At 43.5% G+C, this 25160-nt stretch overlaps 1 protein-coding gene and 1 non-coding gene across 5 annotated transcripts; one reads left to right on the top strand and one right to left on the bottom strand.

Moving 5' to 3' along the window:
• Positions 1–348: 348 nt before the first annotated feature.
• LOC137610196 (nucleosome-remodeling factor subunit BPTF-like) lies at positions 349–21690 on the bottom strand. 4 transcript variants are annotated; one of them, XM_068337677.1, is made up of 31 exons: positions 20955–21690; positions 19067–19889; positions 17376–17596; positions 16296–16463; positions 15920–16111; positions 13891–14085; positions 13656–13741; positions 13134–13486; positions 12766–12897; positions 12484–12613; positions 12115–12250; positions 11741–12019; positions 10125–11622; positions 9799–9923; positions 9511–9639; positions 9269–9419; positions 9062–9185; positions 8743–8983; positions 7688–7818; positions 7502–7601; positions 7207–7415; positions 6104–7067; positions 4612–6008; positions 4452–4534; positions 4145–4370; positions 3558–4039; positions 3260–3436; positions 2930–3122; positions 2642–2726; positions 2379–2565; positions 349–1963 (listed from the first exon to the last, which is right to left on the bottom strand). In XM_068337677.1, the coding sequence occupies exons 1-31, from the start codon at positions 21463–21465 to the stop codon at positions 1948–1950; spliced, it is 9744 nt and encodes a 3247-aa protein (XP_068193778.1). In that variant the 5' UTR covers positions 21466–21690; the 3' UTR covers positions 349–1947. The 4 variants fall into 4 exon arrangements, with proteins under 4 accessions (XP_068193778.1, XP_068193777.1, XP_068193779.1 ...); XM_068337676.1 differs by having other exon boundaries at positions 349–1158; XM_068337678.1 differs by having other exon boundaries at positions 349–1158; positions 4642–6008.
• A 2891-nt stretch (positions 21691–24581) lies between these two features.
• trnas-aga (transfer RNA serine (anticodon AGA)) lies at positions 24582–24663 on the top strand. The gene has a single exon. It is a non-coding gene; the product is annotated as a tRNA-Ser (tRNA).
• Positions 24664–25160: the final 497 nt, after the last annotated feature.

Below are 25160 nucleotides of genomic sequence, written 5' to 3'. Positions count from 1 at the left end.
CTATCTTGGTTAGAAAATAACCACATTTCTGAATACAAATTTTATTTGCAACTACTACTTCTACCAGAATGGATGAGAAGTGAAAATCTTGTTTTCCTGATAAGCAAGAAATTGTATTTTAGATGGATTGCAATGAATATACAATTTTGCGTCCTTGTCAAACCGGAATTCTGAGCCCACCACCAGCACTGGAGGACACTAATACACATTTCATGTTCTGTAAATTCTCTGCCATACACTGCAGTTCTTATCCCACGTACTGCACAAGCATTTATTTCATACTAAAAGCTTTAAAAGATTTAAGATGCCAACAACACTCCCACATAAACTGCCCACAAAAAACACATTAGTCTTTTCCATTTTATTAAGTTCCATATACATCAATATTTCTTCAGATGTAATACAAAATAAGAAAATGAAATCCAGTCAAAATTTGACAAATTTTTACAAACAGGGCAGGAGCCTTCAAATACAGTTTTTTTCCATCTCAGTCACTACTGCAGAGAAAACCATTTACAATAGCTTATTACCTTACGTTCAGTAGGTTACAGAAGTTTAACCAAGCAGACTACTGATATCTGGATATTTAGCACGACTGTCGTTCATGCCACTTCAGACTAAACAATGAGTGGAGATGGGGGGGAAAAAAATGTTTTTCCACTATATTTGAATTTAGACACAAAACTCATTGATACATTATGCTCAGTAAAACCCAGCCATTGTGTGTTAGCATTGAATTTTCTACTTCCCATTGGACTCGATGACCAAAAAGATGGCCTTTGGGATTTTTAACAAGAAAAAAAAAATACTTCAGATAAAAAAATAAAGAACATGGAAATATGAGAGGTCCTTAAGAGTCTTTTCTTCGAGGTAAACTTTCTTTTGAAATGCCTAAGTTGTTCACACTCCCCAGTACAGTCCTCTGATGAAAACCAGGTCCAAAAAGGTCCCATAGAGCTCAAGTGGGCAGGCGGTAGGTCTGCCGGAACGGTTCTGTGGTTGCACAGTCGGATGAGCAGATCCCAAACGGGATGAGGCAGAGGAGTCTTTCAGAGTTACAGTTCAGAAAAGCCAAATTCTTGGCTAGTGCATTCTGTCTGAGCAATGTGCGATGCTTTCTAAGAGGCTGAAGAACACTGTAGCTTGTTGTTATGAGACCTACAGATGTGGAGAAAGGGGAAAGGTGAGAACCCTTCACATTTTGTTTATTGTTGTGACATTTCAACAGACAAGAGGAAACCAACAGGTGAGCAGAGGATCCTGCAGCCATGTTTTGTGTAACGTACAGGGAATGCATGTATTTATTAGTGAAGACGTCAGTCACAACTACCAACCGAAGCTTGCTGGCGAAGCGAGGATCTGGATTAGGTCAAATTCCTCACTCTGTTGTCCATTTTAGATTTATAAAATAATACTCTCTAAAATGATTGGTTTGGTAATTAAAACATCCAAATAGATATATTTTGTTACTGTACATGATTAAAAAATATGTACATTCAAGACAACCACCACTGACAACCAGTTAAACTCAGATGGAACCAATATACAAAACTTTATAAATATTTGTTTTTATTAAAATAAGAATCTCTTTATATATTTATGTAGTTTAATACACTGATCAATCAAACTCAAACAAACATGCAAAATAAATCAAGCTATGGAAACAAATTGTTAGAAAAGGCTAGTTTGTGACGTGGTGAGACAAAGCATGTCCTTCCATGATTTGATGAACACGTCATCATGGCTGTCATGTCAGTTACACTGATTATTATCATTACAACACCATCACCGAAAATCTTTCATCGGTAGATTTGGTGTTTATGAGTTCTTGTGGTGTTTTGTTTCTCTTTAATCATGATTTTTTTTTTTTTTCTGTTCTGGAAACACAAAGTTTCCATGTGAAAATTGTTAGAGACCCCAGTATCCAGTCCATCCAGACTGGCCCACTTAAGAAGCTGACAATCTGTAAGAAAAGGAGAAAATGGGATGGCATAAATAAAAGGCATGCAGCAAAGGTGAAACACAGACGTAAGATGAAACACAATACAGATGTAACATGGCACAAAGTCCTGTTAAGATGTCTTTAAGATGTCAGCTCTATAGGTTTTAGTGCAGCCAAGCACCCTTCAACAGTGTACTATTAGACTCTATAAGCACATTCTACAGCAACAGCACACCTACTGGATATGCTAGCAGTAAAACAAAAGTAAAAAGTGGATGATGGGCATCCATCATAACTGAGATGAAGACAAATGAAACTGATGCAACAGCTGATGTAGTCAGAGTCAAAGCTTGGAGCATGTAAGTACAAGAATGGAAAAGAGCAGAGAACGTTGGGAACCCTCAGCGTCTGCAGCAGTGGGAGCATCTAATCTTACCTGCTCGCTTTGAAACCTTTAAGCTTCTGTACAAAAAAGGCTTCCAGCACCTCTGCACACTGAAAGAACGGGGTGTCGTTGGGGTTGTAATAGCGGCAGTTGTCGAATATTTTGGTCACGTCAGCCACAAACTCTGTCAGTTTGTGGTAATGTCGCTTTTGAAGACGGGTTTCCATTGTGGAGAAGTCTATGAGACAGAAAATGAACATGTAACTAGGGTACAGAGAATTAAGTCACTGAATGTTGGCATCATTGGTTCATACCCATTGGCTCCTTGATTACACGATAATAATCCGGTGCGTCATGAGGATCCACTGGTTCAAGGAAAGGCCAAGCCATTTTGTGAGACTGTTGAAATAAGAAAATAGTGTTATTACATAATGATAATGAACTCTACTAACAGCAACAAAGGAATAAACAAAGACTATATATTTGGATTCAATCATTGCCCTCACAGCTATAACCACTAATGTCATACATCTATATTGTACATTTCACCGGTTGTCACACAATCAGAGCTTGTCTAACACACATTTGACGTTCTATCATACCTGTAAGGAGCGTAATATTCGTTTCAACCCCTCGTAGTCTTTGTCAGTTAGCGGTGTGAGAACTGTCATGGCGTCTTCTGTGGACTGACACTGTGGGCAGACGTACACGTCGATGTGATTGGCCTCACTCTGCAGGATGCCCACACAGCGGCCGTGGTACCAGTTCTGGCAGCGGTCGCAGCCGATGTAAAACCTGTGGGTGTAAAGGTCAGAAGCTTCCTGGTAAGCTTGACATTTGTAGAAAAAAAAGAAGACTAACGTTCTCAAAACAAACACTGCTAATATTTAAATTTGAAAAATTGAATTTAAGCATGTTGGTTTTTTTCATACTGTGATTCGTCGTACGGCGTCCGACAGATGCAGTAAAGCTCCTCGTTGCTTCCACCCTCCTGACCACGCTTGCAGTCATTACACACAAAGTCTTCCAACTTCTTGGCCTCTTTCTCTGTGATGCCAACACAAGCACCGTGGAACCAGTTGGAGCACAGGTCACACCCTATGTAGAACCTGAGAGACACAGATCATTGTGGATTTAGTTTGTGTGATAATAGAGCTTCAGAACAGCATTTACAACGTGTGCAGTGGAATGTTCTTGTGGCGACAGTGGACGTGTTTTCACCGAACTTACTTAGACTCGTCATAGGCTGTTTTGCAAATACAGTACAATTTGCTGTCCTTCTTATGATCCTTTGAGGTAGAAGAGATTTTCTTCTTCTTCTTGTGTTTGGCTGAACTGGACTCTCTGTCCTTGTCCCTGTCCCGATGTCTGTCCCGCTCTCTGTCCTTCTCCTTCTCTTGATCCCCATCTCCATCTCTGTCTCGGTCCCGGTATCTATCTTTGTCCTTATCCCTGTCCCGTTTCTTGTCTTTGTCATGATGCCTGTCCTTGTCTCTGTTTCGGTCTCTCTCTCGCTCCTCTTCCCGCTTACGTTTATGGGATGAGGAAGGTGCTGGCCCGGTGTGGGCACTGGGAACGGAATGTGTAGAGTGAGAAGAATGGGAGGAGTGCGACGTTGCTGCTTTGACTGTTGCTGCAGCAGCCTGCGTGATCGCAGCTCTCGCTTTCTCCCTTTCTTTCTGTAGCCTGGTGATGTCCCGCCTCAGCTCCTCCTGAAAAAAGGGATGCATAAACGCATTCATTTGATTCCACATACAGAATAATTCCTGGATATTGTGACACAAACATTACAGATGAAAGACTGGCCATACGCTAACCTGTACTTGCAGCTGCAGCTCCTTGTCCAGCAGGGCCCTCTTCTTCAGGATCTCAGCCTTCAGCTGCTCTTTGTGCTTGTAAAGCAGAGCAGTCAGTTTGGTAGCATTCTGCTTGGAGCGCTTCTGCTCCACCACTTCCTCCTTCTTCCTCTTCTTAGCTGCCTGTTTCTCATCCTTCTCAATTTTGTCTAGGATGAACTTCATCACCTGGTTGCACACGATCATTCTGAAAACAGAGGGAAATGCAGTGAATACCACGGGAAAAACACATTATTAGGACGCATGAATCTAAATTTATAGCCCAAACCTCTGGTTCTCCTCTCGCTCTGCAGCAGCCAGGGTTTTCCTCTGTTTCAGCTGTTCTGCTGAAGCGTTCTGCTTCATCACCACCTGACAAAACACTTTATTAATATTTACAGTTTTTTTGATGCTTTCAGACATGAATTGTTGTTCATGGGGATTCACACCTGTTTATGGATGCCGTCCCCAGGACTAACCATCTGTAGGTGCTCCTTCTGTTCCCTTTTAGACTCATGGTGCTTCTTCTTCCTGGGTTTTGGTTGCTGCTGTGGTTGTTGCTGCTGTGACGGATGTTGCATCCTCTGGAGCTGCTCCTGTACACTCGCTGGTGCCTGTATGGTCACCATGTTTTGTATCTGGTGAGCCTGAATCTGCCCCCCTGCCTGCTGGATCTGAATGGGCAGCTGTAATTTGATCTGCTGGGGAACCGTGCCACCCTGCTGCTGCGCCTGTGCCTGGATCTGGGCTTGGATTTGGGCAGCAACATGGGGAGGCAGAGCAGACAGAAGCTGGACCGGCTGCTGGAGACCTGGAACTGTGATGAGCTGATGCCTGATTGGAGACTGGACCTGAAGCTGTGGCTGTCCTTGAACTTGAGTTTGGGTCTGAGGTTGGAACTGGACTTGGAGCTTTGCTTGGACCTGGGGTTGGCTTTGGACCTGAAGATGTTGCTGGACCTGCAGCGGTGACTGCATTTGGAACTGGGCTTGAACCTGTGGCTGAGTGTGGACCTGGGGCTGCTGTGACGCCTGAGGTTGTGGCTGAACCTGGCTCTGCTGCTGGAACTGGACCTGTGGATGGAGTGGGGTTTGGATCTGGGGCTGGAGCTGAGTCGAGGCCTGAGACTGAACCTGGGGTTGAGGTTGGACTTGATGGTGTTTCTGTGCCTGGGGAGGGGTGTGAGCCTGTGTTTGAAACTGTACTTGTGTCTGGGGGTGGTACTGAGGTTGGACTCTTGATTGGAGTTGGGCCTGGGGCAAAGTTTGATTTTGGCCTTGGATTTGAGACTGAAACTGCAACTGACGTTGATTTTGAGCGAGGGGTTGTCCCTGGACTTGAGGCTGTTGCTGAGTTTGTGGTTGAAGCTGAACTTGGACCTGGGGGTGGTTTTGGGCTTGTGCTTGCGCTTGAGCCTGAATGTGTGGCACTTGCTGAACTTGGCCGTAGGATTGGACCTGAATCTGTGCACAGATCTGAGCTTGATGCTGGGGCTGAAGCTGACTGTGGGTTTGGGGCTGGATCTGAGGCTGTGTAGGTCTCACAGTGGCAACAACGGAAGAGACAGGCAACCCCTTCATTTGAACCTGAACTGCTGAGACTGGAATTTGGGACACTTGTTGCATGGATACAACGGTAGGATGCTGGACTTGTGCTTGAGCTTGTGGAGGAAGAGATACGGGTGCATGTGTAGAGACGGATGTCGGGGCAGAGGTGGGTGCGGTGGCCAAGGCAGTTGACAGAAGAGGTCCTGCAGCGACCTGAGTGGGCGGAACATGAGTCTGAGCTTGAGGCGAGGTCGGTGTCCAGACCTGGGGCTGAGCTGCTCTCTGCTCAATCAGAGCTACTACATGATGGAAAAAAAGAAAAATGTGTAACGGAAAGTATTTGTATATCAACAGTATTATTAAGTACTGGTGTGAACTGAGGTGGGTTATTTACCTGGCACTGATGGTGTTGTAGAGGTGGCTGTAACTGGGGTGACCACAGCATTGGCCACAGCAGCATGAAGGGGATTGGGAGCTGTGGGTTGGATCTGAGTTACAGCTTTCACTGGGGATGGTGCAGCGATTTGAGTGGACACGACAGAAATGACAGGGGCAGAGACAGGAGCAAGAGCAGGGGTGGGAACTTGGACAGGTGAGGGAAGAGACCGAGAAGCAGGCATTTGGCTCGAGTTGGAGGGGACTGAAACAGCGGCTACAGCCGGGGCCAAAGCAGGAGCGGTGACATGCATCAGGGCAGGGGCCGAGGTTAAGGAGGAGGAAGGGCTGAAGGCCTGCGACAGGTGCTGAGGAGGACCTGGTGCTGGGACAGGTACAGACACTGCAGCATGGGCTTGTGTTGGGAATGAGCTGGGGGTGAGGGTGGAGACTGCATTTTGTGCTGGGGCAAGCACTGTTCTTGCCATTTGTGGGTGTGTGGGAACAGAAGCTGGCATGGATGGCAAAGCCTGTGTGGAGGCCAGAGTTGGCAAGGTAGGCACGGCAGAGGATGTTTCAGATGGAGTAACGGTAGGAACTTGGGAAACAGGGACTGAGGTTGGGGCGGGGGTCATACATGCCATCTGTGCTGGAGCTGGGGCTGCAGTATGTGTTGGGGTGGGCACAGGGGCAGTGATTTGGGTTTGGGAGAGGGCCGAAGGAGTCGTTTGGACTTGGGTTTGAGGTGTTTGAGCTACACTGGGCTTTGTAGGAGTAGCAGTGGGAGGTGTTGTAGCTGCAGCTGATGAGGATGGAGGCATGGGGGTGAAGAGGAAGCGTTGGACCTGGCCGTTTGGCATTGCTGCCTGCATGAGCTGCTGACCAGGACCAGGGATGACAGTAACACCCTGTGGGATGATCTGTAACTGGCCCTGGGTCTGGCCTTGACCCTGGATCACCACCGTCAGACCCGGGTTTCCACCCTGCAAATGGAGAATAAAGGCCTTCAGGTGACAGTAACACACCTATAAACACTTGCTATTTTTTTAAATGCATGCATGACTTACAGATGTTTCATGGATTGACAAGGGAACATGACAGGAAAGCAAACCATCCCCTCACCTGAGCACCCTGCGTTAGCTGCATCAGCTGTGCCATCGTGAGTTTAACTTGACCCTGCTGTGGCCTGTTAGCCTGGGACGATGCTACAGACTGTCCAGGTATGGCGGTGGCTGTTTGAGATGATGGTGCAGCACCTGCTGTTCTCTGACCTGCATTTGCCTGCCCCAGACTGGAACCAGGCTCGCCGTGGCCCATATGGGTCGGCTGGCCTAGAGAGAATGGAAGAGGAGTAAGAACTTTTTTTTTGTTTTAGATATTTAACTGAGAACTGGGAATGCCCAGTTGAACAGAACACCTTGTTGAGCTCTGACCACCGATGCGCCCACTGAGGTAGAAGGTGTAGCTGACTGGCTCATCGTAGTGTCAGGATGCGTCAGGCCTCCTGCTGCGATGGCCTGAATGAGAAAAGTGACATCATGAGTCATTATTTTGAAACCTTCCATAAGCTTAACTGACAGCAAAAAAAAAAGAGGCAACAGACCTGATGTGTTGAGGAAGAGGTGGTGGCTCTGAGGTTGATGTTGCCAGTTGTAGGATGTAGTGTGCTGTATGTCCTTAGGTTTGCAGGGGGCCCAGAGGGGAAGATTCCAAGGACTTTCTGTTGGACTACACCTGTTGATAAGGATAATGTAAGTATACATATCTTGGCTACACGCAGTAAACATCAATTATGCGCGAGACAAGTCAGGGCATGCATCTTGAAATGTGTAAAGCAAATGAAAAAGCTTCTGTTTATAAGACAACAACAGAAAAAACAGCAAGAAAACCAGTTGCTCCAACCATCAAAAAAAAAAAAAAGCGCTGGTGGCCTCATCCATGCTCAACTTATCAAAGGCATATTGCCTCCAACATGACACTCATGCATCCATTCCAGCGGGTGTAAGCCCAAACCAGTGGAAATGGATGCCACTCGTGCTCCCTACCTCCGTGTGTAGTGGGCATGCTCAGAGTGACAATCTTGCTGTTTGCGGGGAGCGGGAGTTTAGCGGCGAGGACCTGGCCAGTCACAGTCACTGGGCTGCCAGTGATCTGGAAGGCTTGCTCTGAGCTGGTGTTGCTGCTAGCCCCGGTGGCCACCGAGCCAGTGGAGGCTGCAAGACACACCACGCCACCTCCAGTCACGCACAGCCGTAAGGGCCACCACCACCACAGCCAGTCCACGGCTGCGGTGTCCACTAGGGGGCTTCAGATTTTGAAAATCTGGGATAATTTCTATGCCAGGTGTTTATATTCTGATTGCACAAAGGTTGTCCTATAATCCCGTTGGATGTAAAGGAGTAATGCAACTTAAAAAATATAATTCATAGAGGACTGCAAGTGGACACCACAAGCCAAAAAGCCATTTTGGCTGGCCAGTCAGATTTACATTCCAGAAAATTGCCAACAGAACACAGTTGGAATTGATGGAGGATAAAATAATTTAAAGAATGGAAAAAAAAAAAAAACAGTGGATGAGAAGTTCTGTGTGACCTTTCCCGGCCCGCCTCTTAACAGAACATGATGAATGAGAAGAACAACTATCTGATGTTAGCTTACCCGAGCTGTTGTTGGTCTGACCTTGCTTGACCCAGGAAGCAAAAGACTGATGGAAGTCTTTGTCTTGCTGAAACGAAACTGGAGAGTTCAGTTTGGAGGCCAACATCATCTTCGCCCCAGACGGGACCTGACCCGTCCTCTGACCCACGGACGCTGGGGTACTGGGTGTGTTTGCGGAGGTGGTGGTGGTGGTGGTTGTTGTGGAGGTGGTGGCCATTGTTCTTTGCTGCTCCAGACGTTTCTAGAAGAGAAATATTCCAACAAGTTAAAAACCCACACAACACACCTCCCATGTGTAAATGGAGAACAGCATTCCCACCTGTTGAGCAGCCATTCTGGCCTGCTTGAGCTGATTCTCTAGATGGGCCTTAACATCCTCTGCTGTCTTCAGACTAGCGCCAGTCTTTGAGGGATCCAGGCCCTGCGACTTTTCCCTCTCTATTCTGTAATTCCACAACATTTGGTAAACAAGAATTAGAAGAATTCAGAATTCAGTGCTGTTGGAGGTTTGGTGTGTGTTTCTGACCTTTCAGAAAAGGCTCTAATCTCCCACAGCTCCAGGTCCTCCTCAGGCACCCACGTCTCCACAGCAATAGGTCCAGTCAGCTTCGCTGGCTCCTGCTTCTTCGGCCTCAAAGCGCTGGATCGTAAGCCTTTTCTCTGTGGAGTAGGAGTCTCTATCAATGGGGAAAGAAGAAATAAACTATTAATTACTTCAAAACATAATCATGGTCAGTCTTCAAGTTTGCTCTTCTTTTTTCTTTTTACCTTTGGGAGTGTCTCTGTTTCCGAGGGGACAGATGATCTTCCTGATGCAGTATTCGGAGCGGATGCCATAAGGCCCCACATCTCTTCGTTTAATAATCTCTGTTGTTATGACATCCGTGTCCGTGGTCTCTGTGATGTAACACAATTATTTAAAATGGTAACGTTTTGTAGGCAGAAAATTAAGTTGTTTGTTAGACTTGACATGTCAACGAATGTGAGTTTCCTCCAGAGAACATCGAACATCCACAAAATAAAAGGATGAAAATGAAGTGAGTGGCATTTCCTCACCTTTCCGAGTCGTCCCCACAGCAGCAGAGGGCTTAACGGCCATGTCATCCCACCGAAGGCATGCCCACAGCAGCCTCAGCATCAGGCTGACTCCTGCCAACGACCTGACGGTCTGGAGACGGTACCTGCACAGGAAAGAGCCATTTCAAACAGGATCCATGTTTTCTATCAACACCAAGTACATTTATACTTGTTCATATGGGAATATGATGTTGTGTGGAATAAATATGAACAATGATTTTATCATGAAGAAATTTTCACCTGAATTCTGTGCATCTATGCTGAAAATTAAAGTATCTTAAACGACTTTATAATTTGTTACCAACCTCCATGTGATCCCAAAAGTGGGCCGAGGTGACGGGTAGGGCCATATGTCTGGGGCGGGCTTGGCGTTGTAGTTGAAGATGGGCACCTCTCTGATGCTCGCCCTCCTCGCCAGCCTCTTCAGGTCATCGTTCGGCAGGATGAAAATGCTTTTCTTGCTGCTCTTGGTGACAAACTTGCGGTACGACGGTAGAGCTGTTCCTGAACGGGACTTCCTGGACTTGAAAAATCGAAGAAGGCTGACCCGATCTCTGGTTGAATACTCCTTACTGATTGTCATTGAACTGGTTGTTGATGCAGAAGTTTGGATCTTAGTGTCTGTGACTGGTATTTTGGTTTTCTGTGGGACAACAGTCCCAGAGGTGAGCTGGGAGGTGGTGGTGGTAACAGAGGTGACTGTGTTGCTGGCTGCTTCAAACTTCACATCAGACTGGAGTGCATCCTGACATTCTGTGGACTTCAACGTGTCACCATAACTATTACTACTATTCACGCAGGATGGGTTAGAGGATGGAAGCTTAGAGGGTGACATTCCTTCACTGTTCATTTTTATTTCATCCTCATCCTTAATGGGGTCTCCTTTCTCGGCTACGTGGTTCTCCAATTTTGGGATTTTCAGTGGAGGTGGATGACAAATATCTGATAAATCTTTTTGTGAGAGATTTCCATTCATCAGAGACTTAACAGGTTCCTTTATATCGCCATCTTCAGTGGGTGGATCTACCGAGTTGCTGTCTGATTCTGCAGGGGTGATGAACCCAGCTCTCCCATTCACCTGCGGCAGACCGCTCTTGTTTTGCTCGATCTCCACGCTCTCTGAGTCACTCTGTTCACCACCTCGCTCAATTTCCTCATACTCTCGTTTCTTAGCATTCTCTCCCACACAAGCCACCTCTGGCTTCTGTGTTTTTCCTTTGCTTTCCATTGCATCTAACAAACTATTGCTTTTACTGCTGAGCTCAGAACTCACAAGGGCTTCTCCATTCACCTCTTTGTGAGCTAAGGCCTCCCCACCATTCCCCTGAACCATATTTAACTCCATCTGTTTGCTGTTGTTGGAAGTGGTGATGTCTGCCTCCTCTTGCTCAAAGTTAAGTTTTTTGACTATTGGGTCTCTAACTGGAAGGTTCTCCTCCTCTTCTTTTAAACATGGGGTCACAGCAGGCTGTGATTTGTCTGATTTTGATCCTTCGGTCTTAACTACAGGAGGCGGCTTTGATGCAACCATTTTAGACAGAAGAGTTCCCTGTCTCACCCGCTCAAGTCTTTGCTTTTCCTCCAAGGTGAATTGTTTTATTCGGCGCTCCAAAAGTCCGTCCATTTTTGAGGGTTTCACCTTCTTCTTGTAAGCGGTCCGTAGCTGGAAGCCCTCACTGACGTTCACAACATCATAGTACGGCTTGGATGAAGTCTTCGCCTCCTTCTCAGATTGTTCAACCATTGGGATTGGTACTTCGCTCACTGGTTGCACAGCAGGCAAGGATTTGTCTTTGTTTTCAGCTTTATGAAAAACAATGAATCACAGATTTTAGAGAATGAGACAAAATCTGTATAATAAACAACAGTAACAAAAAACCCAATTCAAAAGACAACAAAGAGACACATCGATTTCATTTACGTTTCTCGTCACTTGAAGAAGAAACTTCTGGGAGGTCAAACTCCATCTTTTCATCTACTTTCTTTTCTTCTTCATCTGTTTCATGCTCTTTCTCCATGAGGTCCTCTTTAGACGTCCGAGTGTTGCAGTCCTCCTCTGGAGACGCTCTCTGGGGTGATGCAGCAACGGATGCTTGTTCGTTGTTCTTGCATGATTTATTATGAGTAGTCTGCTTCTCAGAGTCTGCTGATATTTTCTGCTTCTTTGTGCAAACTGCTGCATTTTCATTGCTCATTTTGGCTGTTAAGAAAGCAATAGTCCAAACGTGAGCCCGATGTGTCATAGCAGCATGAAGATACTGTATGTCAAGATAATTACACAAAGTTAACTCTTACCCTCCAGCTCTTTGCGGTAGTTTACGTTGGTGTTTCCTGGTAGCTTTGGAACAAATCGCGGCACTCGAGTCTTACTGACCCAACACCAGCCACCGTACCCCGTCACTCTGTACTCCTCCCCTTTCTGCTTCCACACCTTAGTAGAAACAACACGGAAATAATGAAGCAATGTGGAGATCTGACCTAAACAAGCTAAAAAATACCACAGCAATGTTCACATCAGACCAATATTAGCGTTTGAGTTCAGTGTTAAAGCTAGGAATCTACACATAGGAACACCGTATCCTGCTACCAACATGGGGTCGTCTCTATCCCGCTCCTGGACTTGAGTGTGTAGTTAAATGGCAGATTTAAGTGCCTGCTGTTTACCTGGTGCTTGATGGGAATGGTGTACTTCACCCACGTGGCCTGTTGCAACGTCTCTTCGTCCTCCAGCTTTTTCTCTCGTTTTTTCACCTTCTCTTTCTCCTCTCGCTCCATAGAGGTCATGCGATGTAGCCTGAGCGGGGAGGTGCGGTATATAAAAAATGTAAGGAACACAATGTAAGTGGAAAAAAAAAAATCTTTAGTCAGATTACTGAAGTTATGACTTTGTACAACCAAAAGCTGTTTCGACTGCCATTCAGTTCATATATGGAGTTCTTTCTTCACCTTGTGTGTCCAAGAGAATCTTTCCAGACAGGCAGCATGACCACCGGCTTGATGGCACACTCCAGTATTGCCAAGGCCAAAGCGAATTCTCTGGCTTTGCTGCACATCTGCACTGCTTTGTTCCAGTTGGTCCTTTAGAGCAAACAAAAAACAAGAGATAAAAACTGCAGTAGAAGAAGCTTTTAGTGTCATCATACCATTGTACAACAAAATTGCAAGGTTAGTGTGGAGCGCTGGTCCTGAGCCGGTGCCACTGCAGGCCAACATAACCTACTGGTCCTAAGAGGGATGTTTTTCCTGATGATGGGGAGGAAACCAAAGTATTAACGAGAGTTCTAACGAGTGAACATCAGACGTCTCCACTGTACCTGTGTGACGCCCAGTTGGGATGCATAAATGGTCCTGGGACGTTGGTCTCCAGCTGGATGATGGTGAGGCGCAGGGTTGAGACAGTCAGGCTTCGAGAACCATAGATGGAGCCGTTCCATTTGAACTCGGACGCTGTGGTCAGGCTGAACTTGTGGGACAGGTGACGTCTCTTGTCGTGGTCCTCGCGATGCTGATGCTTGTTTAGGGCCAGGACGTTGGTGCTGTACTGGTTGTGGTACACCCTGTATTTACCCTCTTGTCCAAGTTTGAAAAAGCTATTCAAATTCACAGCCAGGTCCCTTTTGAGGAAGCTGAGACGTGACGATTCACCATCAGAGCGTACAGGTGACGACTGAAACACGAGAGGGAACATTAGATTCTAAAGTAGATTTAAATGATCAGAACATGAACATAAAAGTATTTTTTAAATGATCCAGATACATGATCCATCTGTGTGCATAAATTAATGCAATTTTTTCAAATATTAATTAAGACTCATCAATGCAGTGCTTATGCCTCACCTCTTTGCTGCCTCTTGGTGTTAGGCCATTCGATTCCTTTCCTGCTGCTCTGCCTCTATCACTCTTGAGCCTTTCATTGTACTCATCTGTCATCCAGAAAGGACATGACACGATTAACACAACAAACCCCCCCTGCCTTCATTCAAACAAAGAATAACAGACAACTTGTTCCATAGGGTCCAAAGCTTTCATGTGTCTATTATGAGCAAGAATGTCTACCATCGCTGGCGTTTACCTGTCCCATCATGGCTGGTAAAAGAGGACTGAGAGGATCGATCAGCCAGGTCAGGCTGCTCTGGTTTCCTGAGGTTCCCACATCCAGAAACCAGGCCACTTCCACAGCTCTCCTCTGACTGCTGAGGCCCGTCTTTGGAGGCCTGCATCTCCTCAGGGTGCTTGTCTTCACTAGATTCTGTTTTTTCATCTTCATCTGAAAAAGAAGAAAACTCCTGAACTCAGAGGCATAAAATTAATTATCAGGGATAAAACGAGTTGCTTTAAGCAAAGAAGGCAGCTGTGCAAACACATTTACAATAAGAGAAGAATTCAACACCCGCAATAAATTACTTCTCCTTGTAGCTCAGCCAGATCTTATTTTATTGTCCTAGGACTTGAAATTTGCATATCAACAAAGAAACTTCTTCAGTCCAGCATGGGCAAGAAACTAATCAAATTGACTAAAAACTAGCTGTGCATTTGCTGCAAAGCCCAATAAATGAGACCATATCTGCTTTTGAGTTTTAAAAGGGAGATTGTGCTGCATATATATGCAGCTCTTTGTTGATGAGGCAGCAGGTGTGGCTTCCAGGCAGAGAGCCTTTTGTCTGACCGACAGCAACTCACCCAAATGCCCACAAATTGGAAGCAGAATAAGGAGCTTGTTGTGACAGACGTGGAGTTCCAGCTTTTGCCAGAAACGCTGTCTAGCTCAGTGCCGAAAGCGTGCTTTTCAATACCATGATCGCAAAGACAACAAATAACACAAGACATTAAACAAAAGCATCGAAGATAAGCACAAGTTCTTTAACTTGTCCCTGTGACTCCAGTTCTTGTTTCTTGATAAATGTCTCATTTTCAAAATTTTCTTTTCCAGAAAAATATTGAATAAGATTATGTCCTAGTAACACCCATAGCAAAAAATCTCACTGACAGTGAGTTTAACTAATAAGCATGGAAATTAAAAAAGAAAGAAATGAATACAAATGAATAAAGTCCCTCAACCGGAAAAGGATGCACTTCAGTCATTTGTGGTCGTGTTTCAAAGATTCAAATGGTTCTTTCTACTTCACAAAGGACAGACAGATGGAACCCTTTCCTGTTTCCCCTTCTCATATTGTTTGAGACAGGGAATAATTAGCAAAATGCTGCTGTCACAGCAGCATTTATTTCATGCAACACAAGACAAATGGCAGAAAAAGACTGGGAAAACACTTGATCACTATCTAAGGAATCAATACCATCGCCAAAACTGCTTAGTCTGAAAAGGCACTTTTGTTCAAGACAAATAAATCCAACCCATTTAAGTCCTCAATCACAGCGTGTAATATTTACTGAAACTGAATGTGAACCTCAGCTGAGGAACGATCATTCTTCACCAGAAAGTATACAATGCAGTATGGATAGAGACAAACCAACAGCCAGCCAACACCATAAGCAGAATCAGTTTGAAGAAAAGCAAGCGTAAAGCATTTGTTATTAGCTCAGCCACATATACTGTAATGCTATAACCCTGAGGGAACAGCCATGCCGGTCCATCACACTACATTTTGCAGTAATACCTAAATTCTTGCTGACAATGCAGAGGTGTTAAAAAAGAAAGGCATAATGCAATAGTTTGAATTCAAAGCACAACCTTTCCGCAATAGGTTTACAGTCTGCTTGTTCATTACAATTCATTTAAACCCCCCCCCCCCCCGTGTAACGCGATAAAATAATGACTGTCAATCTAAATGGATAATTAGCAATACAAGAAAGAGGAAAACAGTATTGTAATCCGGGGTGAACTATTCCTTTAAGCCAGATTTGATTTTAGTCTCCGAACCAAATGCAAGCTGCTCTTTTCATTACAGCTGTGTGGATGTGGGTAAGAAAATCACTGCAGATGCCAGTGTAGCAAGACAAACACACAGAGCAAGTTAGAGGCAACAGGTGGAGATGGATTTACAGCCAAACAGCAACATGAGAAGCGATAGATGAGTTGAACGGTTTAAGATACCGCTGATGTCAGGACACCAGAGCGTAACATGAGTCTTGTCTTGTTCTACCTGTCCTGTCCTGCTTTGCTAATGGAGAGGACTCCCCACTCTTTGGGCTCCTACTGTGAGCAGGCAGAGCTTCCTTGTTCATTTCAAGGGACTCCTTTTTATCGGCAGCTGCGTCCCCAGCGTCCGGGCCAGGTTTGGTATCAGACAGGCAGCTGTCCTCTGACGCAGGGGGAACTGCTGCTGCTGTTTCACCTACATACACAGGACCGAACAGCACCAGTGGAGTCAGACAGCTTGTCTCGATAGTCACAGTTCCACCATGCAATATCAGAACTGTATTTCACCTTACACGTGGGGGAAATTACAACTACTGGAGTCGTGACCAGAAATGGAAGGAATAAGAGGAGAGAATGGTGGAATGGAAGTTAACTGTTACCTTGAGAACTCTGCTCAGTGTCTTTATGTTCTCCGTTGTCGAGCTGAGGATTCAGCTCGTCTTCCGCTGTCTTAACAGAGTCGGTTTCTTTTTCCTGCTGGGTGTCCTCTGCTTGACCCCCAGATTCCTGTCCTTCCTGCTTGATTTTCATGCGTTCCATGATTACATCTACAGACAAAAGGAAACAATAATTATACAGAATCCCCAACCACAAGTGTACCATATTGAGGAAATATGGTCATGACAAAAAAACTTTCTTTCAACTCTATAGCAAACAATTTGGATCCCCTGTAACAGACAACTGCATCATAATCCAGCCAAATCAATGTTCTTCAATTTCGATCAAACTCATCTCATACAATCTAATAACGTTTGAACCCAAAAGCTGGAATATCTGGATGCTATGACTCAGTTAATTCAGCAAAATATAAAAGGTCTACTAAAGGGCAGAATTTATGAATGTGACAAAGATCTCCAGTGAACCAGCCTACAGGAAGAAGCTCACAGTGCTGCTGCAGCAATGGGCTTTTAACTGATTAAATAAATCAGCACACCCATAAGTCACTTATATTTAATAAAAACTAAAAACAAAAAACACAGAAAAAGGTTTTACAAATACGTTTTCCTTCTGTTGGGCTGCAGAATACTTCAACAGACAGTTGTGACTGAGGGAAAATCAACAAAGGAGAGCAGAGTACGCTGCTTTCCTTCTGAAGCTGGCAGTTATGCTGGTAACAAAGGGAAACTGTTCCATATGTCAACCTATCAAACACACACAGGAAGCAAAGGCGCAGTAATCAGAAAGTCTTCTGAGCCCTTTGCTTCGTTGGAGAGAGGAAGAGGTGGCAAAACAGTTGGTTGTCTGTGTGAATATGAAGCAGGAAGAAAACTCAACTGTCATCATAACAGTGCACTACTGCCAGACGATAGAACCATGTTATAAAGAGCATATGGAGACTCTTCCTTATTGTAAACAGAACCCACATGGACATGTTTACTTCACAGCTTGAATCACACTCATGTCTGATCGACACCATAAAAACAAAGGTGTAAGTGTCAGTACTGATAATAAATATTTACCGTTGACTGCGGTGAGGTAAGCTTTATTGTTTCCTCTAGCTTTGTGTGTAAGGTCCTCTGTGATTGCCATGTGAGCTTGCACTTCCTCCTTCATCTCCTCCAGGGTGGTGTAAAGGTCCATTTCCCAGTACTCCTTATCCAAGTACTCCATGAGATCCTCCAGCTGTGCTTTGGTGCTCCAGTACCAGATCTTTTTCGTCTCATGTTCCCCATCCTCCTCGCTGGAAGGTGAGAACAGAGTCTCTTAAACGTCAGAAAAAAACATGTCGCTTATGCTACCACTTCTCTCCAAAGTAAATTTATAACATTTAAGAACAGACAAGAAAATGAAATGACATAAATAATGCAATGATGCTCTTAACAAGCCATCTGAAAAACTTCCATTTCAGGACAGGAATTCAAACGCAATTGGAAGTCGTTTTTTTAAATGAAGACATTAACAATTAAATAACAGTGAGAGTCACAGGCAGGTAAAACCAGATGAATAAACAGGCTGTTCATCGACTCATTGTCAATGGTAATGTCCGTGTTCTGACGGAATATCAGTTTAGGGTGTGGGTGAGACCATAATCCAGAACAGCATTGGTTCAAGTAAAGAAAAAGGGGTTAGACTCCATGCCTTTTCTATAAACTCTAGTCAAACAAATCCTGGAATGGAATTCATGTTGCTTTTTGCACGCACAGTGATCGTCCAAGCTGCAAAAATGTCCCCATTTCTGTTTCGAATTTCAGATAGGAACTGCACACACGCACAAAGCATCAGACAGGAGTCTAGTTACGTTTAGACTACCTTAAAGGAATCTGGTTTTAGTTTTGAGTTTATCCAGATTTTGCACAAACTTTTTCATTATTTACGGTAAAACCCTAAAAAAACCCTTTGGGTTTAAGTTGTTTCAAAAGACTATTGATTATATGGCAGGTTGCTGTTTACTACCCAGCTGCTTAGGATTCTGTCTGGTGACATGTACCTGCCTCAGTGCAGAGCACTGGGTCTTTATACTGCAGTGCTAATATTAATAATTTCAGTCATACTTTACCTTGAAACCTTTTTATTAGTTGAGTAAGAACTATTTCTACAATTGAGACTGAAAAGTATGATGATGTAACAGACCCACATACAAAACTCAAATGAAATTGACTTGACATTCAGTGAATGGACGTGTGTTCCAGAAACATGTGCCACGTCCGAAACACGTCAAACAAAAATTTCAATGATACACTCATTTAATTTTAGTTTAGTTTGTTCAATGCTTACTAAATTACAGCTAGAGCCAGAACAGACCATCAGTGTAGGACAACACTGTCTTGTCAGACAGTACCTGCATGCACTCAGCATGCATGAAATGTTTTTCTGTAAAACCAGCAGGACAACACTAGCTGGTGTTGTTAGATTTGTATCTGCTTTTCTTTGTTAGAATGGGATCATTTTTGATATGGAGCATTAAGAGTTGAAAAGTGATGTCATACAGTATGTCATCCTGCAGTGACTGTACCTCTTTGATGCTATAATTCCAGTAAAATTTGACAATACAAGTCTGGCTCTCAGTGTATTTTCACCTATTTAATAAAAACAACTTCATTATTTCCTATAGGTTTGTATTTGTGGTGTAAACTTACTGCACATTCGCTGTAATATGTATTTTTGGAAAGCTACTACGATCGGAACCGATAGACAGTGAGAGACTACTTACACAATAATCCTTCTGTTGAGGAACCAGTATTTCCTCTGGTGTCGGTCGTATCCAATGGGCTCCTGACGGATGTATGGCCTATTCTTCTGTGCCTCTGTCACACAGTCTATGACACCAGACACCTTGTGTGCCACACAAATCTCACACTGCCACTCATCCTCTGGAACCTCCTCCAGTGGTGGCTTCACACACTCCAGATGGTAGACTGCTGAGCAGGTCTCACAGCACAGCAGGTCGCCCAGGCGGTGGCACACACGGCAGTGGTCGTCATATTGCATACTGCCATCAGACATCAGTTCCTCACGGGCAATGTTGGTGGTGAGAAACTGGTCCACCAAAAACTGTAACACCTTGATCTTACCTCGAAGTGGACCGTAGGGATACTCATCCACCTCCTGATATGACAGGACATGATGGTATTCCCGGTCACTCTCACAGTACGCTCGTAACACCTCTGGCCATGTCATTCCATCCAGAAAGTACAGAGTAGAGTGAACACTATCCTTGAGGTCAGCAGGACCAAAGGTAGTGTTGGACGAGTCCTCCTCACGCAGGATGGCCTTCAAAAGGGATATATGAGTCTCGGCGATTAAAGTGCACTGCTCTTGCCCTACCAGCGCTGCACAGAAGTCCTCAAAGCGAAAAGGGGAGAGACGCAGCACTGTGCTGAAGTTCCGTAACACCTCATAGATGGAAGATGCATTGAGAAGCTCCTCATTAGGCACCAGGAGGTCCTCAGAGCTGTCAGGAAGCACAAGAGGAGGGATCTCCTTCTCCTCAAGAATGGGAGTACGAGGTCGTGGAGCCTGGACTTTTTTCTTCCCTATAGGTAAAAGAAATGATAGAAAATTGTATAATTCTTACTGATACAACACAGCACAGGACAATATCTTGAAATCCTTTCTGTTGGTTATAATGAGAAGTATAAGTGTAAGTACTATGATATTTGCTGTCATTAATTATCCAGTTCTGTCTTTACACCAAACACCATACTTCAATTAAGAACTTGTCAATATTCACTGAAAATAGTTGTGATTCACATAATTTTCACATACAGGTTTTATGAGATTTCCATTGCATTCAAAATAGCAAAGGAGTAGAAGGACTATTCAGCAAAATCATGTGTGCTTTTGAAGCCGAGCCAGTTCAACACATGGTTAGTGTCATAGCTGGATGAGGTTGCCTAGTCCTGTTTATAAAGTATTATCAGTTAATTTGATTGCAAGTCATTCAGACCACACATTTAAGCCATTTATCAATGTTAGATCACCAGAGACAGTAGCTGTCTAACCACAGCAACATAAAGCAGAGGGTTAAACGATAAAAGACTAAGTAGTGTAATAGCACAGCTAAGTGAGCTAGCTAGCTTGTTTTTATTTTTTTTAACAAGCTAAATTAATAAAATATCGCTTCTTATTCAAACAGAAGGTGTATAATTTGGTGATAGCTAAGAACACGTGTAGTTTTTACCTCACCACTTCAGGATGACATTCGGCCACAGGAGCTAGTTCCCTTGCTAACGTTAGCGCGCTAACGGGAACATTATCGAGCTATGCAAGTGGATATTTCTACTTCAGGACGCAGTTATTGTCCCAGTACGTGTGGCTTGACTGAAATACGTGTTCTGATGTGTATTAACTGACAGTGATGGCTAGAAAACAATCGTGCATTCCGCTACCGATTCAATCCACCTGCAGTAGCATTAATGACTGCGGCCTGTGTTCGTATCCTCTGCATTCTCCATTTTGAACAATAAGCTTATCTGCTTCTAGCATTGACAAAAAAAAACAACCAACAGAAGCATCGACAACAGTTCGGGATGCATTTGCTAACACCTGCAGTGTGTGATGAGACACGGTACTATCGACCGATCACAAGGTTCAATTACCCGGAGTGCTGGCATGTGTGCTCTGACTCCGAAAGCTACTCTCTGAGCAGTAGCTGGCATCCTCCTCCTCCTCCTCCTCGTCCAGTACATCATCTTCAAGGCAGTCAGAGTCCTCTTTGAGGCCCTCGTCCTCCTCGGACTGGTGTTCCTCTTCAACATACTCTTCCTCCTCAGATCTTAAACTGACAGCATCGTCCTCATCCTCGCTCTCGTGGTCGTCGTACACGATTGTTTTGGACGCAGGCGTCCTCCTCCCTCCGCGACCACCTCTGCCTCCTCTGCCGCCGCCGCCACCTCTACCCCGTCCCCTGCCTCGGGGTGACGTGACAGACCCCCTTTTCCTCTTTCTAGCCGGTTTAGGGGTCTCTCTTGTAGGGCTCTCAACGTCCTCATCACCGCTGTCCCTCAACCTAGGCTTCAAATTCCTCCTGGGTCGTAAGCCACGGGCCGTGGCTGGCGTGTTCTCCTCGGCTTGTAGCGGTTTGGGCGGCCTGCCCCTCTTCCCTCTCATGATAAAGCGAAAGCTATTATTTTACTAGCCCGATTTTTTTCAGTTGTTTAGCCAAAGCAGACACAAGCGAAAACAAAACAGCTGTACAGTTGGAGGAGTGAGGATTCAGACGGTGCGGTAACTCCGAGAGGCCCCAGTGTCTGTTTGGGTTTGAAAGCTCAAAATGTTAGCCCGGCGTCCCGTCCAGGTTCGCCTAGAGCCGCCATTTTTCTTCTTCTCTGCCTCTCTGGCTGAACAAACAGCAGCTCGCGCAAGAGGAGTCACGTGACCACACCGCTCCAGCTCGGTGGCAACAATGACCGAGATGTACGCCCTCCCAATTACTAGAACATTTAATCTAAATTTGTTTAAGTGTCGAGTATTATTATTATTATTTTATTTTTTATTTTTATTATTATTATTATTATTATTATTATTATTATTATTATTATTATTATTATTATTATTATTATTATTATTATTATTATTATTATTACCATTGATGATGATTAATTAACAGTAGAGATGTTTAAGATGTGTTGTTATGGTTGAGCGGTTAAGACTGTAGTTGAGGAGAGACGCTGGGCTCTCCCCGCGTAAGTTCGAATCCTGCCGGTAATATCCTGAACTTTTTAATTTCTATCAGAGCACGCAATGTAAAAGCACTAAGAAAAATCAGGCAATGTCCCACTAAATCGATGAGATCACCGAGATGTATGTTTTGTAGGTTGGAAATCAAATCTTCCAAATATCATTGTCATTATTAATCGTGCTAAAAAAGTTACGTTATGAATATACTGTACCACACACTATACTGTATTAACATCACACATATCAGATAAAGTTAAGCATTAAATAATATTAACAACTAGTAATTTACTCACATATTACTTGACTTCCAATTAGGAGATAACTTCAGCATACTGTATACAGTACTGAACAATTCAAGTTCCGGTAATTAATAGTTCCAATTCTCTGTTCTCCTCCCTAGTTGAGCTGTAAATGATAACCAGATACAACAGCGCCCTCTAACGGCCAGCTCCCGGATGTACGCCACCTTATTTCCGCATTTTAAAACAAGGCTTTGAACCGGTCCACCGAACGAAAACGAATATCAGAAACTTTTTGTTTTTAATGTTCTGAAACATAATCGTTTCTTCAAAATGATCGTAACTGGTTAATCCCAGTCTTTTTTTTTCGTTCTTGAAAAAGGTATATGACCAGGTGGTTTACATCTTATCGAAAAGATGTGAACCATCATATCATATCACCAGCAGTCATGGAAAAGGCAGTCTCCCAATCTCAATTATATTAATTGTAGTCTATCAGCCATTTTCAGAGCAGAAACGTAACTGATGTCTATAAACTGAAGCCAGTGAGTTAATTTCATGTGTTTATTCAGATTTATTTCAAATTAAATTTTTGCTTTGTATGTGCTCCCTAACTGTCAAAACCAATGCCCTTCTATCATATGAGAACAATGGGTCTGTCTTTGCATGTAATTTTTTCCTTGCTATTGGGGATCAGAGGAACCCAACTAGTCTAAAAATGAAATGTTAGCTTTCTACAATAAATGGTTATCTCAAAAACCAATGTTGTCATATGAGGGTATTGGGTCTATGTTGCTGTATGACAATAACAACCTTTCAGTCAGTGTTATTATTTACACATGTATTTTACAATGTGTACATATACACTGCTTTCTGCCCAGACTTTCTGAATGACACAATGAAGACACCATTGGTTAACAAAATACAAAAGTGAATTTTAAGCAGTCACAAACACATATGTGTAGATTAAAGTGTGCAGCTTTTGCATGAAAAAGTGCAAAGTTTATGAACATCATAGCCATAGTCAACTCAAATAAGTCATTCAAATAGTCCTACTAGCCTCTGTGAAAGGCTTCACAGCAGTTGTGCTTACTTTGCAGGCAGAGGAACACATTGCACGTTGAACAGTGTTAATGGTAGCTTCAGCTTCTCTGCTATGTGAAATCATTTTTTTGGTCACTATAGTCAATTCTTAGGCTAGGTGTTCAAATGGCAGCTGCAACTCTGCTTCTGTTATTTCTTCATACAGTATTGAGCTATGGGAGAAGCACAATCAGGACCTACTGTTTGACAATAAATGTCATTTTAGAAATTATTCTTGTCTTATTTCTTGTAGTCTCTATGGGACGTAGGCCTTAACTACAGTTATGTAATTTGCATGAAGCAGGGGCCTAGTGCTGTTTGACTGTTTGCTGTAAGGAAGGGATATATCTATAGTATGTAAACTAATAAACTCTTTTCAGAACAAACCAATTGGCAAAAAATTCTATTTCAAAACCCTGTTAGACTTAGTGAAGATCAAGTAAAGATTAAGCATTCCTCAGTTGCAGCTGGAATTTAAAAAGCCTAGACTCCACTGACTGTGTCACACTGTGGAGCAAGTAATTAAAAAAGATGGAAAACACTTTGCAGCTCAGACATGAAATATTAAAAGAACAAGTTCTACATTTAATATGAAAAACACGTTTCAGAGTTACATTAACATCAAATTACCAATATAAATTGTATTCAATGTAAACATCATGAAAATATTCTGAGATATCCCACTTTATTTTAGTTTTAATCCAGGCATAATTTGTGAAATCTGAAATAATTGTCTTTTTAATAAAAAAAAAAAATCTGTAGTGGATGCACTGTGCTGCTGTATTGATCTGTGATTACTGTATCATACTTGATTTTCATTTTCCAGGGTGTACAGTATGGAGACCTGCCAATGGGTGGCAATGATATCTCATAAATGACCTTAACTTGTCCCCCTGTACAAGTCAGCTTGAACAGGTTTGGGCTGATGCCTGTGACACAAGATTCTGAAAATATTTTGCAGTTTAAACGTTTTTCTTACTAATTGAGTGACTGACTTGTGTGTGTCACACTTCATTTCTGCAGTACTTAATGCCACTTTGCAGCCAATTTGTACCCATATTTTGCATCAATTGCGCTGATTTGTCGTCTTTATTTGAACTACGTAAGTGCCATTTTTACGCATGCAACGAAGGTGTGAAAAATACACAAATTAAACGTTAGCATTGCACTTACGTCATTCAAAATATCTTTATAGTTCATAGAGATCTGATCTCATGACGCAGGGTTGTCGTGGCCGAGTGGTTAAGGCGATGGACTAGAAATCCATTGGGGTCTCCCCGCGCAGGTTCGAATCCTGCCGACAACGTAATGTTTTTTTATTTCAACCACAACATGCAATGAAAAACCACAGACGTCAGAAAACGTCCATTATTCTGATTAAATCATCGACATGCATGGGTGTAAATCGAATCTCTCAAATGACTTGTCTTTGCCCTTAAAATTATGCTTTGACGTCATCATCCAATAATATGCAGCGCTATCTATTAAGTGAATGAGTTCAGGTTGAATCTGAAGCAACTTTTAATACTTCAGTGACGGAAATCCATTTGCGTCAGATTAAATTGAATAATGAATATGCCACACGCTTTACCGTATAAAAAGCACACATATCATATAAAGCTACACGTTAAATATTGTAAATAACTAGTATCCTATTGAGGTCAGTGGTGATTTCAATAAAAATGGCTCAGAGAGGACAGCAATTCTGTAACAGTGAAGTTAAAGTGTCTGCTCAAGGCAGTTCGGAGCAGCCGGATTGAAAAGAGCTTAAGTGGCACTCTGAGTGCTGAAAGTGGAAATGTG

This window comes from Antennarius striatus, chromosome 16 (genome assembly GCF_040054535.1).
Source record: "Antennarius striatus isolate MH-2024 chromosome 16, ASM4005453v1, whole genome shotgun sequence".
In the NCBI taxonomy this organism is placed as follows: Eukaryota; Metazoa; Chordata; class Actinopteri; order Lophiiformes; family Antennariidae; genus Antennarius; species Antennarius striatus.
Note: the sequence above shows the minus strand (reverse complement) of the source record. Positions and strands in the feature narration are given on the sequence as shown.

Coding starts and splice junctions, on each gene's coding strand:
- LOC137610196 (XM_068337676.1), bottom strand. CDS start 21,465: ATGAGAGGGAAGAGGGGCAGGCCGCCCAAACCGCTACAAGCCGAGGAG. Junction 8,984..9,061: donor CCAGAATGGCTGCTCAACAG/GTGGGAATGCTG, acceptor TTTCTCTTCTAG/AAACGTCTGGAGCAGCAAAG. Junction 4,535..4,611: donor GGGACGGCATCCATAAACAG/GTGTGAATCCCC, acceptor GTGTTTTGTCAG/GTGGTGATGAAGCAGAACGC.